This window comes from Copidosoma floridanum, unplaced genomic scaffold (genome assembly GCF_036245765.1).
Source record: "Copidosoma floridanum isolate Cflo_tuat_1 unplaced genomic scaffold, Cflo_Japanese_pri ptg000021l, whole genome shotgun sequence".
In the NCBI taxonomy this organism is placed as follows: Eukaryota; Metazoa; Arthropoda; class Insecta; order Hymenoptera; family Encyrtidae; genus Copidosoma; species Copidosoma floridanum.
The window spans coordinates 33,261,508-33,274,558 of record NW_028321898.1 but is presented as its reverse complement, the minus strand read 5'-3'; the positions used below and the strand labels follow the sequence as shown (position 1 = coordinate 33,274,558).

The 13,051-nt window shown below is 37.2% G+C and overlaps 2 protein-coding genes across 3 annotated transcripts in view; both read right to left on the bottom strand.

The window, feature by feature from the left end:
- LOC106646196 (uncharacterized) overlaps nt 1–13,051 on the bottom strand; it is an 83,037-nt gene that overhangs the window by 14,724 nt on the left and 55,262 nt on the right. The gene's annotated exons all lie outside the window — the stretch shown is intronic.
- On the bottom strand, nt 5,098–6,804 carry LOC106642965 (uncharacterized). 2 transcript variants are annotated; one of them, XM_089594943.1, is made up of 3 exons: nt 6,593–6,804; nt 5,885–6,124; nt 5,098–5,803 (listed from the first exon to the last, which is right to left on the bottom strand). In XM_089594943.1, the coding sequence occupies exons 1-3, from the start codon at nt 6,761–6,763 to the stop codon at nt 5,666–5,668; spliced, it is 549 nt and encodes a 182-aa protein (XP_089451069.1). In that variant the 5' UTR covers nt 6,764–6,804; the 3' UTR covers nt 5,098–5,665. The 2 variants fall into 2 exon arrangements, with proteins under 2 accessions (XP_089451069.1, XP_023246316.1); XM_023390548.2 differs by having other exon boundaries at nt 6,599–6,804.

Below are 13,051 nucleotides of genomic sequence, written 5' to 3'. Positions count from 1 at the left end.
GTTACCACCTCTCGATATCTTACTGTACGATAATCCCTTCTTCGATTCCGATTATTATTATTATTATTATTATTGTTGTTGTTGTTGTTGTTGTTACTTTCCTGCGTATCCTAATTATAATCCTAACGGCATGGAGCCAAAAACATCTTACAAGAAAGTACAAATAACTTACTCCACATCCATACATTGGATCCACAAATCGAGCTCTATACACTTTGGGGGAGGAGGAAGGATATGGGGGGAGGGGGGGGGGTGACGACGACAGACTAGGGGTCTTCAACCCCTATTTTCCCGCATCCATACACTTGTATAGTTTATCTCGGTTTCTTTCGTTCGGTAATATTTTCGCTTTGAAAAAAGGGGATTGGGGTGGTCGTGACCGTATAGTGTCCAATAACACGCTGCGCGAACCAAGGTACACATCACCACGCGGTTGATCAAAGAGCAGCTCTCCGTTATAAATAATAGCCGCGCCATTAGCCCTCGAGATACCTTTCACCCGCGTCAAGTAGGTACTTACATAATGTGTACTTGGAGCCATTGTAAGCGCATAATCTCCCGCCGACGTGTTTATCTTTTCCGCTTTTCTTTTTTTCTCTCCGCAAATTCGAGTCCCCAAGCGCTGCACATGAGTATCTGCACCGGTACAGGTATATGTTGGGCACCGAGTGTTTTCTCTCGCTGATGCATGAAAGACCCCCCCCCCCCCAAAGTACTTGTGGGAACAAATTATTCAGCAGAGAATGAATAGCAGTGCTCCAGAGTCACGCGTACTGAACCAATAAGAGGAGAGGAGCCAGGGAGCAGCTAGGTGCAAGTAGTCAACAATGACACATTAATTAGGTATAACAATACAATGACATGATTCCTAATTGGTCAAAGCTTTATATTAAGCCGTCGATATGAGTATTGAAACAACTCAACGTGATTAGTATTTGTAACTTGAGTAAAATTAATTTTCAAAGAGTGGCTTGTCTTGATACATACTAGCGCTCCGCGCGCCAACCCCCCACTAACAGTGATAAAACATATGATTAACTTAACATAAATAAATTAATATAAATATTAATTTTCCAATAGTATTTTGAAATAATATTGGAGAGGCTCTTCCATCACACGAATTAAAATTAAAAATAAATGCTATTGTAGTGTTAATAAGAACTTTAAGTATATCAGACGGTTTCTGTAGAGGCACAAGATTAAAAATAACAAAATTATTTAAGTATAATATATTATTTTATTTTTTCTAATTTCTCTGTTTGTGTTTCGTAAAGTTTGCCGTATTGATATATGTAGAAAGTGAGAGAGAGGGAAACGCGAGAAAAAGACGATTATTGTACGAACGCTCCGAGCAGTCTTAGAGTCATTGATTGACAGATCTATATTTACAGTATTGGCCGTAGTAGATGACTTTTTGGTCGCTCGAAGCGCTCCGAACACCTCAATCGAAAAAATTTATTAATATACTTATCCACGCACCTTTGCCGTAAATTAACTATGTACATCAAACAATTCTAAATGCATATTTCTATAATGCAATAACATCGTATGTGCATGTGCCTGCTTGATACTTTACGTGTTTTCATGCAACTTCATTTTCGACTGACTGTGCTATTTGTTCATCAAATCATGATTCTTCCACGCGATTGAATGTGGTTAAAAATCCTCGCACTTGAGATTGTAAAAATTAAGTAAAAAAATATGTACGTACATATATTTATGTATAGGTAAAATAATACTGCAAATTTTTATGAATTAATAAAGAGTAATTTTAAAATTACAGATTTCATCGATACAAATGCTCACGATACTTGTGGAGGGAAAAACATTTTAGTAATCGAATGTGGATACCCATTTTTTTTTATCACCATTTTGTAAAAAAAAATTAAACTATAAAAAATCAACATAGTATAAAATGGGATTACGTTTTTTGCCAAGTCCAGATTAATGGTCATTATTGAGAGGATAATACGATTAATATGAGACACGTTTAACAATTATTAGGCCTTATGTTTATTTGGTGCCACTTATACGTGTGTCTTGATACAACGAATGCACAAATAAGTATTTTTCAAGTTTATTTTTATATGCCAAATACTTGAATATTAATTAACGCCTGTCTTACGTTAATACGTATTTGATAAAGAATTTTTTCCAAATTGCTCACTCAGTAACACTGGCACGGTTCATGCACGTACAAATTTTAAAAAATAGAAGCAAACGGTGGTAAAACTCGTTATCAAAAATGCTATTGCTGTCTTGATCATAAACTTTGAGATTTTTTAATCTTCATCAAGTGATTTAGACACACATCAGAGCACAAATGGATTTTTAATTACCCTTAAACTAGACAGTCATTTTGTATTGGCGTGTTTAGGATCATCTAAACATAACATACACTTGCTTCCCTAGCGTTGCAGTATCACATGAAATTATTTCCATTTGTTTACATTTGGGATTTTTTTGTCATGTTTCTTCGTTATTTATTTTCATGTTTCACCCTCATAAACACTTGGCAATATAAATGCCGAACTATGTAAGAACGCGACGTCATCCAACATAGACATTCAAGAAAAGTAATGCATACGTAACGTAATCAGATAAAAATTTTATATTTATTCCAATAATGGCAGCAACTAATCAGATTTATGATTATCAACAGCAATATTTTCAACTAATACTTCATATTTAAAAAAAATTTGTTTTCTCAAATTTACGCTCCCATCCCAAATGCCAAAGCTCGTGCATTTTTTTATATTCACACGTGTATGGATATCTACAGTCTAATTGAGCCTCTAATGCAGCGAAAGGGACTGTAAGAGCCACTACTGCATCGTAGGTTTTATTAATAATGTTATACAGTAGGCAGTTGTAACGCTAAGTAAATTAGAGTTTACTTGGACTATTCGATTATTTAATTTGATATTTGTGTCGAGTTTGCACACCAAAATTTGAGAATAGAGTTACAGTTACGTCGGACAAAAATCTTTCTGACCAAAAATTTTCTGATGAAGTATATCAACTGTAGATATACACTTGACAAAAAAAAAAAAAAGAAAAAAAATTTACTTCTTTTTGTTAAATTTGTTTTTTCATGTTACGTACATTACTTTTTTGAAGATCTGCTTTTTAATAACATTGCAGGCCAGTAGTTGTATCGCCAACACGAGTACACGTAGCTGGAGGGGCTATAATACTGGCTTTGGACGTCCGACTTGTACTACAATGAGATTATAAATAATGTTCAACGAAAATTTTTCAAAAGCTTATAGTTGTACTTTCAAACAATATTATCTCACAACTGGAATAATGATTTTTATTACTGTAAAAATATGTTTATCTAACGAAAAGCCAATAACAAACTTTGGATTAAATTATTTATACGTTTTATTGATACAATTCGATTGTTATACTGTTGTAAGTTTGTAGGACAGTTGTCGTGTCGGCTAAGAAAAATTTTGGCCGATTCTTCTAAACTTTTTAGTACAAAATGCTTTGAGAATCACCCCCCCCCCCCGAAGATCCACCGTTTTCTACATGCAAAAGTGTATCATTCAAAAGTAAATGCATCGGCACGTAAGTGCCACTGTATTATCGGCTATATTGATATAAACATTTTCTACAGCTTGTGCCATAAACTTGCGAGACCTACGACTTTCTGACAAGTATTATAATATATTTATTTTTAATGAAAATATGCCATTACATCAAGTCAAATTAAATTTTCATTCTATAAAAAATACTTTACTTGGATTGAGTTCTTCATCTTGAGTAAAAAAAATTTGTATAAAAATGTAAATGGTTACATAATTTAGCAAACGTGTTTCAAATCATGAAATAACACGTATCCATGAATTTGAGGATCGTTAAGAAGACTGTATATACGACTGTAATCCAAATATTAATGTTAAGCGCCATACGACATTGAATGAGATTCATCAGGGCCGTGGCACGTACATGTATTTCACAATTATTAATACGCGATTTTTCGGTTTCTTATTTCACGCGATCTTTATATTTGTCGTAAACAATTTACTTTCATTTATTTCAAGCACGAGACCTCGTAGGTAAATTTTAGTAGTATTTTGATGCCTTTCGAATTTACTTTACTTGAAAAACCAAATTATACATGTATACATATTTTTCTATAAAAAGTTAATTTCATACGAGTAGGTAAGACACTTTGCAACAGACACACTTTTTAGTTTACATCCAAACATTCCTTATAGTTTCGATTATGATAAAAATTATTCTTTATACATTATTATAATTTTTTTTAGATAACGTTCATAAAAATACATATTGATGTGCAACTGTGTTATGATTAGTAAATTTTTCGTTTGGATTGAATAAGTCATATTAATTAAATTATTACATTAATATAAATAAAAAAAGTTTTCTCATTGAGACTTGGAAAAAAAAAAAAAAAAAAAAAATGCTTGAAGTTGAAGGTTATTTTATTAACAAACTGATATCGATATTTACTATAAAGAACTTGTCAAAACTTGGAAAAAAATGTAGATAGGAATTGTATTCCAGAGTTTTCAATGAATAATTTTGTTTGACTCATAACAATTTGACTTTTTTTCTTTTTAATTAATAATAATTTATTTATCTATTGACCAAAGCACTTTTACCTTGTATTTTTCGGTTTTTTTCATAAAAGATAATTTAAAATATGACACAGAAATATATACACAGATATTTAGGTACCCACTTCATCAGTACGATATAATTCACATAAATCGTAAATTTCCAACAAACATTCGATGCTCATTTACATTTGCAGCTATGCAATTATCATATTTGATTGTAAATAGTCGATAAAAATTACAAAAATTAGTTTGAATAAATCGGACGTGGGCAGTATCCTATAGGTATTTTATTCTAATTGAATTTCAAATTTTAGTTTCCACGGATACAAAAGATTTCTGGAATAAAAATGTAGCACATTTTTTCATGAATTTTTTGTTGATAATAATAATGATAATAATAATAATAATAATAATAATAATAATAATAATAATAATAATAATAGTAGTAGTAATGATAATAATAATGATAATAATAATGATAATGATAATAATAATAATTATTATATCCAATTAATATTTGAGTAAATAAAAATGTTGGTCAAAATGTTAATGAAAGATAGAAACACCTTTGTGTAAATACATTGTACTGATTATATAAATTTGCCGTGTTTTGGACATAAAAATATGTACATGGAGGTCAAAAAGCATTGCAAATATTTATTTTCTAATTGTTGGCTAAACGTTGGCAACATTTGTAATTATGCCTTTGACGTTTATAAAGAACTGCAACGAGCAGTTAAGATAAATATTTGGAGGCCAAGGTGTTTGAGATGATGTATAATATATCTAAACAAAGACCCTTTGTATTTGACGCATATATTTGTGTAGTGATATTTGATTCCTCCGCCCCTTAAATTGCCAATTCAAACGAAAAGACTCAAAATACTCTCTTTACCGCCGATGCCCACAGGTTAATCAGAACTCTTCTTAACCTCGAAATTATCCTCCAGTGCAACGCGCGTGTGGTAAAAAAAGGCTCGTATTTACTTTAACTGAGACGCACTGGAGGGGGAGGAACGAAAGACAAGGTGTTGCTCATGCATGCGTGTCACGGCGCTAAAGAGCCCCTTTTAGAGCAACAGGCAGGTCGAGCCGTGCATTATTTCGGAAACAAACATGGGCGTGCTGGCACTTAGGCCTCCATCCGACTGTTCCTGGTAGGTATCGTAGTCTTGGTACTTTTCATAGCTGCACTCAAAGTAGCGGCTCTGCAAAAAGAGTATATATATGTATATATATACTGTTTCAGTATCGCATAGCACCCAAAATCATCGCAAGTATACTCGTACCTGACAGTCAAGGCAGCGGCAGGTGTCGCTCATCTTACACGTGATGCCCCACTGCTTTGCCATAGCCTTGTAAAACTCCTTGCTCGACTTGTACGGCATTATCTCTGCTGCTGTGTTCTTCGAGCGACCTTTCCCCGTTGGTTGTTTTTGTGTCTGCTGTTGCTTTTTCTTTGCCATTTTCCCGTCGTCCGTGCTCTCCCCTATCGCCTCCTCGTCATCATCCAATGAGGCTGTTTTCGTCTGTGACAATTAATATTTTCTAATAAGCCTCTGTACAGCGGCTAAAGTAGAGGTTTTTTTTTTTATTCTAAAACTTTCTGCTAGTAGCAACACTTTGAATTTCATCAAGTTTATTCATTCACCAGTGATTGCGGGTTTTCCGAGATATCACTTTTATTTGCAACGAGTTACACGCAAGATAAAAGCTGTTTCAAAAAGTGGAGCAAAAATGTAGACAATTTTTTCAAAGAAAAAAAAATTACTTTGCGCAACTGTGAAAAATATTTGTAAATATTTAAATAGGATCAGTAACAAAATCAAGCGTTTTAACCTGTAAAAATGAGTTTCGTCTGGTAACGGAGAAATGGTTAACAATTTAGCCTAGTAATAGCTTACTAAGCTTAAACTCAAAGATTTTTTTTTTCCTCGTAGCAACACCATGCGTTAATATTTATTACGAAAATAATGTGACAGAGAAAAAAAATTTACAAGTACTTCTTCGAGGACGCGCTCGTAAGAGGGTGGAGGTGAAGAGGCTGGCATCGTCGAGTCCGTGTCCACACTGACGACGCTGCCCGCGTCAGCCCCGGTTATCGTGAGCATCCGGGCGCACTCGCCGCTCCCGACGCTCTCGGAGCTTCCGAGGGCCAATTGGCTCATGTCGGACAAGGGCTCCTGATTTTGAGCCACGTCATCCTGGGCCTCGGACAATTCCTGACTCTCGGAGCTCCGCGACTTTGAGCCCTTGAAGAACCGAAGCTTGAACGGTGCCAGCTTGGATGTCTTTTAGCCCTGCGTTATATATATATATATATATATATATGTATACCTTACCAAAATTCTGCTTGTTTTAGTATACATAGTCGGGAACGGGAGAACATTGCACAGGTTAAATGTGCCAAAGGAAAGTTTTAAGCTGCGAAAGACTAATTGAGTTGGAAAAAAATAGTTGAGGTATTGTCGTCTCCTCAAAAATATGTTATCGAAAGGCTTTTATCGTATTACAATCGTTGAACGTGTAAAAAAAATAAAAATATAATTGCACCTACAAGACCTGTGTTATTTTTCCCCCAAGTGACTATATATACCGCGAGAGTCACATGACCTTTTGGAATCCCAATAGTTTCTGTCACAAAAATACACAAGGTTGCGGTCCAGTAATAGTTTGCATCTGAAAGTTTCTGCTTTTAACTGCCATTGCAAAACTTTTAACGCCGAAAGCGACTATACAGCCAATGTTATTATTCTTCTCCTGCACGTTAAATACCAATTAAGGGCTCAGCATTTTTCATGGCTTTGAACGAAAGAGGGAAAAAAAGGCCAACTCCCTTTTTTTTTCTCCGCTTCCTTAATTCATTCCAACTTCGGAACGTATTTAATAACTTGAGCTTTGCTCGATCGGAAAAACTTGCCCCTCGCAAACTCTCCCTCCCCTCTAGAGCTCCCAACAAGAGGGAGAGTCGCGAATGCACGTAGTACGTTGTCATCCTCGTCGTCGCCGTGGAAACGGTGTGGGCTCCCCCACCCCCAGCCAAAAAAAAATCCCCTCAACCCTTCGATACATGGGTATGGGTTATATATGGGCGACGACCCAGTGACCGAGTTTGTCCGCCGGCGGATATGCTGCCTGTTCAGGCACTGGTATGCGCCAACATTTCTCTGTCCGTCAAAATAAATTGTCTGCTCGGCGAGGGTATGAGAGGCGTGGAAAAAAATGCAAATGTTGCCCATCCCGCTGGCACCGACAACTCCATTAATTTCTCGATAACTAATACATATAACCAATATTGCGTACCTGCCCATCCGTCTCTCTCTCTCTCTCTCTCTCTGTTTTGTTTGTAACAAAAATAATACAATTATGATTATAATTAATAGAAGAAAAAAATAATAATAATTTCTTTATATTATGATATTCGATATGAAATAATTTCTTTTTCTTTTTTTACTGTGAACACAACAAAAGTGGCAATGTTGTAAAAGTACAAAAAGAATTCCATTGTTCTGAGAAACATGGAGTAGCGCTTTTTTTAGCGCCATGAGCTATAGACTTGATGCATCATGGAGCCATGCAACCTGCAACCTAATAATTCTATAATCTGTGAGGCTCAAAGTACTTGGCTCGGCCGCAATCATCGCCCGAGAGCCGGCTGAATCATTAAATAGCACAAGTTGCATCGGTAGAAACAAAAAAAATCATCAAGGTTTTGGGTCGGACTTAAAATTACTCAAGATTGGGAAAGAAAAGGTAGGAAGACAAAAAACTGCTCGTTACAATACATGACCAACGTTTTACAAAAATCGAAGCACCGGTTCAAAACATACCCTCTTTGGAAAATCACCAAAATACTCTGTGTAACTCGTGCTTCCCTCGTAATTTTAACCGACTTGGACATTCATGTAGGTACTTATTTCCGCTTATTTTTCTCCGTAACTCCAACACTCCGACTCATTTTCTCGTTTATCCACCTATACTTTTAATATTTTTACGAAAATAGCTCCTCTGATGAGAGTCTTTGTAAATTAAAAACATGAAATTTGTTTTTGTAGTCCACCTTGCATACATAAATGAGGATTTTCATTTAACTTGTTGGAAAGAAATATATCCAGTGTGACACATTCTTTTGAGCTTTTTCATATTTTTCAATGATATGCGTATGCATAGACGATTTGTCAATATCTCGGGAAAACATTTAAATATCTTTATACCAAAAACTTGTTGGCACGACAAGAAAAACCATCACTTGTAAAAAAAACAGCGTCAATCACTCGTACATATATAATACATTTGAAAATCCTGAGGCAACAGGTACGCTTGACTACTATAGGTATACCATAAGCGCGATAAGCCTAGGATAGATGATTATGAGTCTCGCTTTTTAAGATGCTACAGTTGTGAGACCCCGAGTGCAAGAGCAATAAAGTTGAAAGGTGGCTCTACGATGAGGCAGTAACTCCAGCTGGCGGCGGCTGCTTCGGCCAAAAAAAAGTTTGACCTAATTTTCAAGCTGGTAATGTTTCTTGCTTACAAAAACGAAGAGACTCGCTCTAAATTATCTTCAAAGTTATATGCATCAAGTCAGTCACTTGGCTATCTGTTTGTACTTAAAAATCTTGAATCATTTAGTTTTCTTCGTTATTATTATTATTATTATTATTATTATATGAGAAAAATAAATGTTTTATATCGACCCTTTGCTCGGATGGAATTCAACAATGAGGGAGGAGAGAGATTGAAGCTGACGGCGAAACAGCTGTTGTTGCTTATAGCACGCGTCCAACAGATAAACATCCAGATACTATTATACATTACACATGTACTACATACTCGCGCCCTACTTTGGATTATTTTTCTCAACCGGGCTTTCAGAAAACCTTCTTTCTCAATGTCCCGTCGATTTATCGGAAATTTCACTGAGACTTGATTTCGAACGGTGCCCTAACGTCACACGTCCGGGAATATTTGAGGATGAGAATATATATATATATATTACAAACACGCGAATCCATGACTATGTATCAACCCCATTGGCTGTAGAGAAAATTGACGTGCCAGCGGCGGGGAAATAATTACAACCAACGCAGCCAAGTCGGTACTTGCACGTACACATGTCGCGGGTCAGAGGCGATAATAAAACGAGGTGAGCTTGTTATATATATATATTATCCGGGCAGAGCTTTCGAAGGGGGAAGCCTCTTTGCGGTTGAGTGACAGTCGATAGTTGTTGGTGTGTATGCACACACACACACACACACCATATATATATATATATCAGCGCAACAGTGGTCGTCAGTGTCACGTACACAATTATAACAGTTGGATGCTTCCGATAAATGATAGCAGGAATTCAATCGCCCAATAGAGAACGGATTGCGATCTTGATGCTGCTGCAACTGCTAAAAAGCTTTCGTGCGCGCCTCGCTGACAGCGATAGCCAGGGTACGAACGGAGCACGTGGGTGTATATGTAAAAGCAATCCCAGTTGTGTTTTAAGTGCACCGTGTAGGTATACGATTGCGTCAATTTGACAGCGAGCAAAAATCTTTGAAGCCGCGTCACCCGGCGTCACCTGTAGGCATACGGAGAAGTAATAACGGTGAATTTCACGCGCATAAGGCGTTTTTCCATGCACCTTTGGACGAGAGGATGATGGATAAAAAAAAAAACACACACACATATATATATATATATATATATATATATATTCATCGGCAGGACTCTCATATTTTACAAAGTCAAATAAACACTGGTGAATTAGGGTTTACAAAATTTGTTAGTGCTTTTTACGTATTTTTTTTTTATAAAAAACCATCCCTATCGTTGGTTCGCGCAGGAAGCTCGAGACTAAAAATGTGGACATTATTTGGTTAAAAATCTAACCATATTGCAAGTAAGGGTCTCGATAAATTTTTGACATTAGTTGATACGTAATCTCATTCAACGAGGTAAAAATGAAAAAATTACACCGACCCTCCCTCAACGCTAGTCAATGCTGTAAATATTATGGCATCAGCAGCTCAAAGGGAACTTATTGAGATATTTATTTTTCGGTGACAAATGATTAGATGTCATTTGGTAGTAAAGATGCATATTTGTCGTTTGAACAATGGTTAATGTTTACTATAGAGCACCAGACAATAAAGAAGGAATGATGCCCTAGTAGGGGGGAAGCACGTCAGGCTGTCGGATCCCCAGTTGGGATATACTGTAAAATTTTTATCGATCGGTCGGTTGGTACGGCAAAGGTGACGGCTGCGCGTTTACCCTCGCACTTTCAAGCGATAGAGACGTATTTCACAAATTACAGGCGTTGTAGAAATAATAGTCAACAATTAAAGTATGGTTGTACTAACTTGGCGAAAATGGACGATGGACTTGCAAAGTTTCTGGAAGCTGGACGGGCTAACCTTTTTGGTGTGCTTAACTGTTGTGCTGTCACTGTGCCGCGGCCATGTTGGTAAATTCGAACTGCAACGCCACCACTGGGCTGACTTGGAAGGCTCCAAAGCTCTTGTTAATGCTCTCCTCTCTCTCACGTAGTCCTTTGCTCCCTTGGCAGCCACTGAGACAATGTGTATATGTGTATCTATAGGAGCGCGCGGTGGCTCAGTCGGCTATAGGTCGTGGATTGGCACACGGGAGACCGTGGTTCGATTCCCGGCCATAGTGCGACTTATCGGGCAAGTACCTCTGTGCTTTTTCACCACGCAATGCTCCTCGAGGAGGGTTTAGGAGAGACCTTCTCGCAGCAAAATTGCCTAATTTCCACCTACTCCCCTTCCAGTAATGGGAGGCCTCCCACATCCCTCTTCCCTTCCTTCTCCCAAGTGCTAAGTGCCCTCAGTAGTGCCCTTATTAAGGAGCCGGACGTAGAGCACTATAATATAAAAAAAAAAAAAAATGTGTATCTATACATATACATACCTAGCCGGTATCTATTGCGATAATATGATTTGGCAAGGACAAAAGTACTCGTTGCTCGGAAAAATTATTCAAAACCGGTTATGTCTGACTACACGTTTACCTTAATCACTTGTATATATTCACTATTGGGACTTGAAAATGTTACTTTTAATATATTTATAACATAATTGTTTATCTTTGACAAAAATTGATATCGAATCGTCGAGTTTTTCAAAAATGTTTACCTCTAACGATAAATTTATGTTGCACATTATTTACTACCTTTTTTTTTTTTTCTCTTATGAAAAGTCGAAGGCTATTATGTAGACTGCTTTGGATTTTTTATTAAAACCTAAACGATTATTGAGTTTCTTTTTCCGTTATCTACACTTCCAAAGCAGCTTGCTATTTTCGAGCTCATCACTTGTTGTCAGCGACATTAATACTCTTTGTCCCCGTTTTTCATAGCTCGAGCATAAATGTGTGACTCACAAAAGCTAGAAAAAAGCTAGTTTCGCCCTGAAATTGAAACATGATTGCCTACTCAATTTTTCTCGTGTGTTTTACACGCGTCTCGTCAAAAAGGATACATTGAAAACTCCCGCTTCATCCTATCACGGTTTTCTCGACTAAGTCGGAAATTACATTTTTTCCGAGCTACCTGGATGCTTCTCTTGATAATATAACACCGTAATGAGGCCACAGAGTCAGAAAAACTCGAAAATAAAATTTTCCAAAGTAGGTCATGGTAAAAAAAAAAAAAAAAAAAAAAAAAAAAAAAAAAAAAAAAAAAAAAAAAAAAGTATCCACACAACTTTGCACCCAATCGTACTATAATATCGAGAGTTGTGTGCGTGAGGCTGAATTTCCAGCTCGGTTTTTCAAAATAATTTTTGATTCGCCTTTTTGAGCTTATACGTGGCGCATAAAGGATAAAAAGTGTAAGTTGCCCATCCATCACAATGTACGAGCTTTCAATCGAATAGCGAAAAAAAAAAAAAACTGCGCTCCTTTGAAAAATTCCGCTTGCGAAGAGGAAAAGTGCAGAAGGACGAGGAGACGAAGGGGCTCGCGTAAAAAAAACTGGTTGCCTCGAGAGGAGGTTCGCCGCGATTTCTCATAACTCCATCGTTTTCACCACCACCGAGCTGAAAGAGGGTCATTATATATTATATCTTAGGGGCAGTGCGAAAGTTGTACAAGGTGGTTTGAAGTTATGGAAGAAAGAGCCACAGGGGAGAAGACAAAAAAAACGAGGGGTGGGGACCGAGGCGGGGGAGAGCTTTCTCCGTCCGGATTAAGCATCGGCGCAAAAAGTACAGTGGTCCCGGAGAGGATCCCTCGCGAGACGCGCAGGCAAAAGAAATCGATGCGCCATATTCCAGCTGTAGGCTTACACGGAGCATGTAATATCCCCACCCCCGCCACTGCCCGTTCATTCTATACTCTCCCGGCCTAGCTGCAGCCATCACCCTGCGAGAGGACTGCTGGTCGCGCTCCTCGGTGTGGCTGGACGAGCAAGGGAGAGAAAAAGGGGAGGGCGCGCG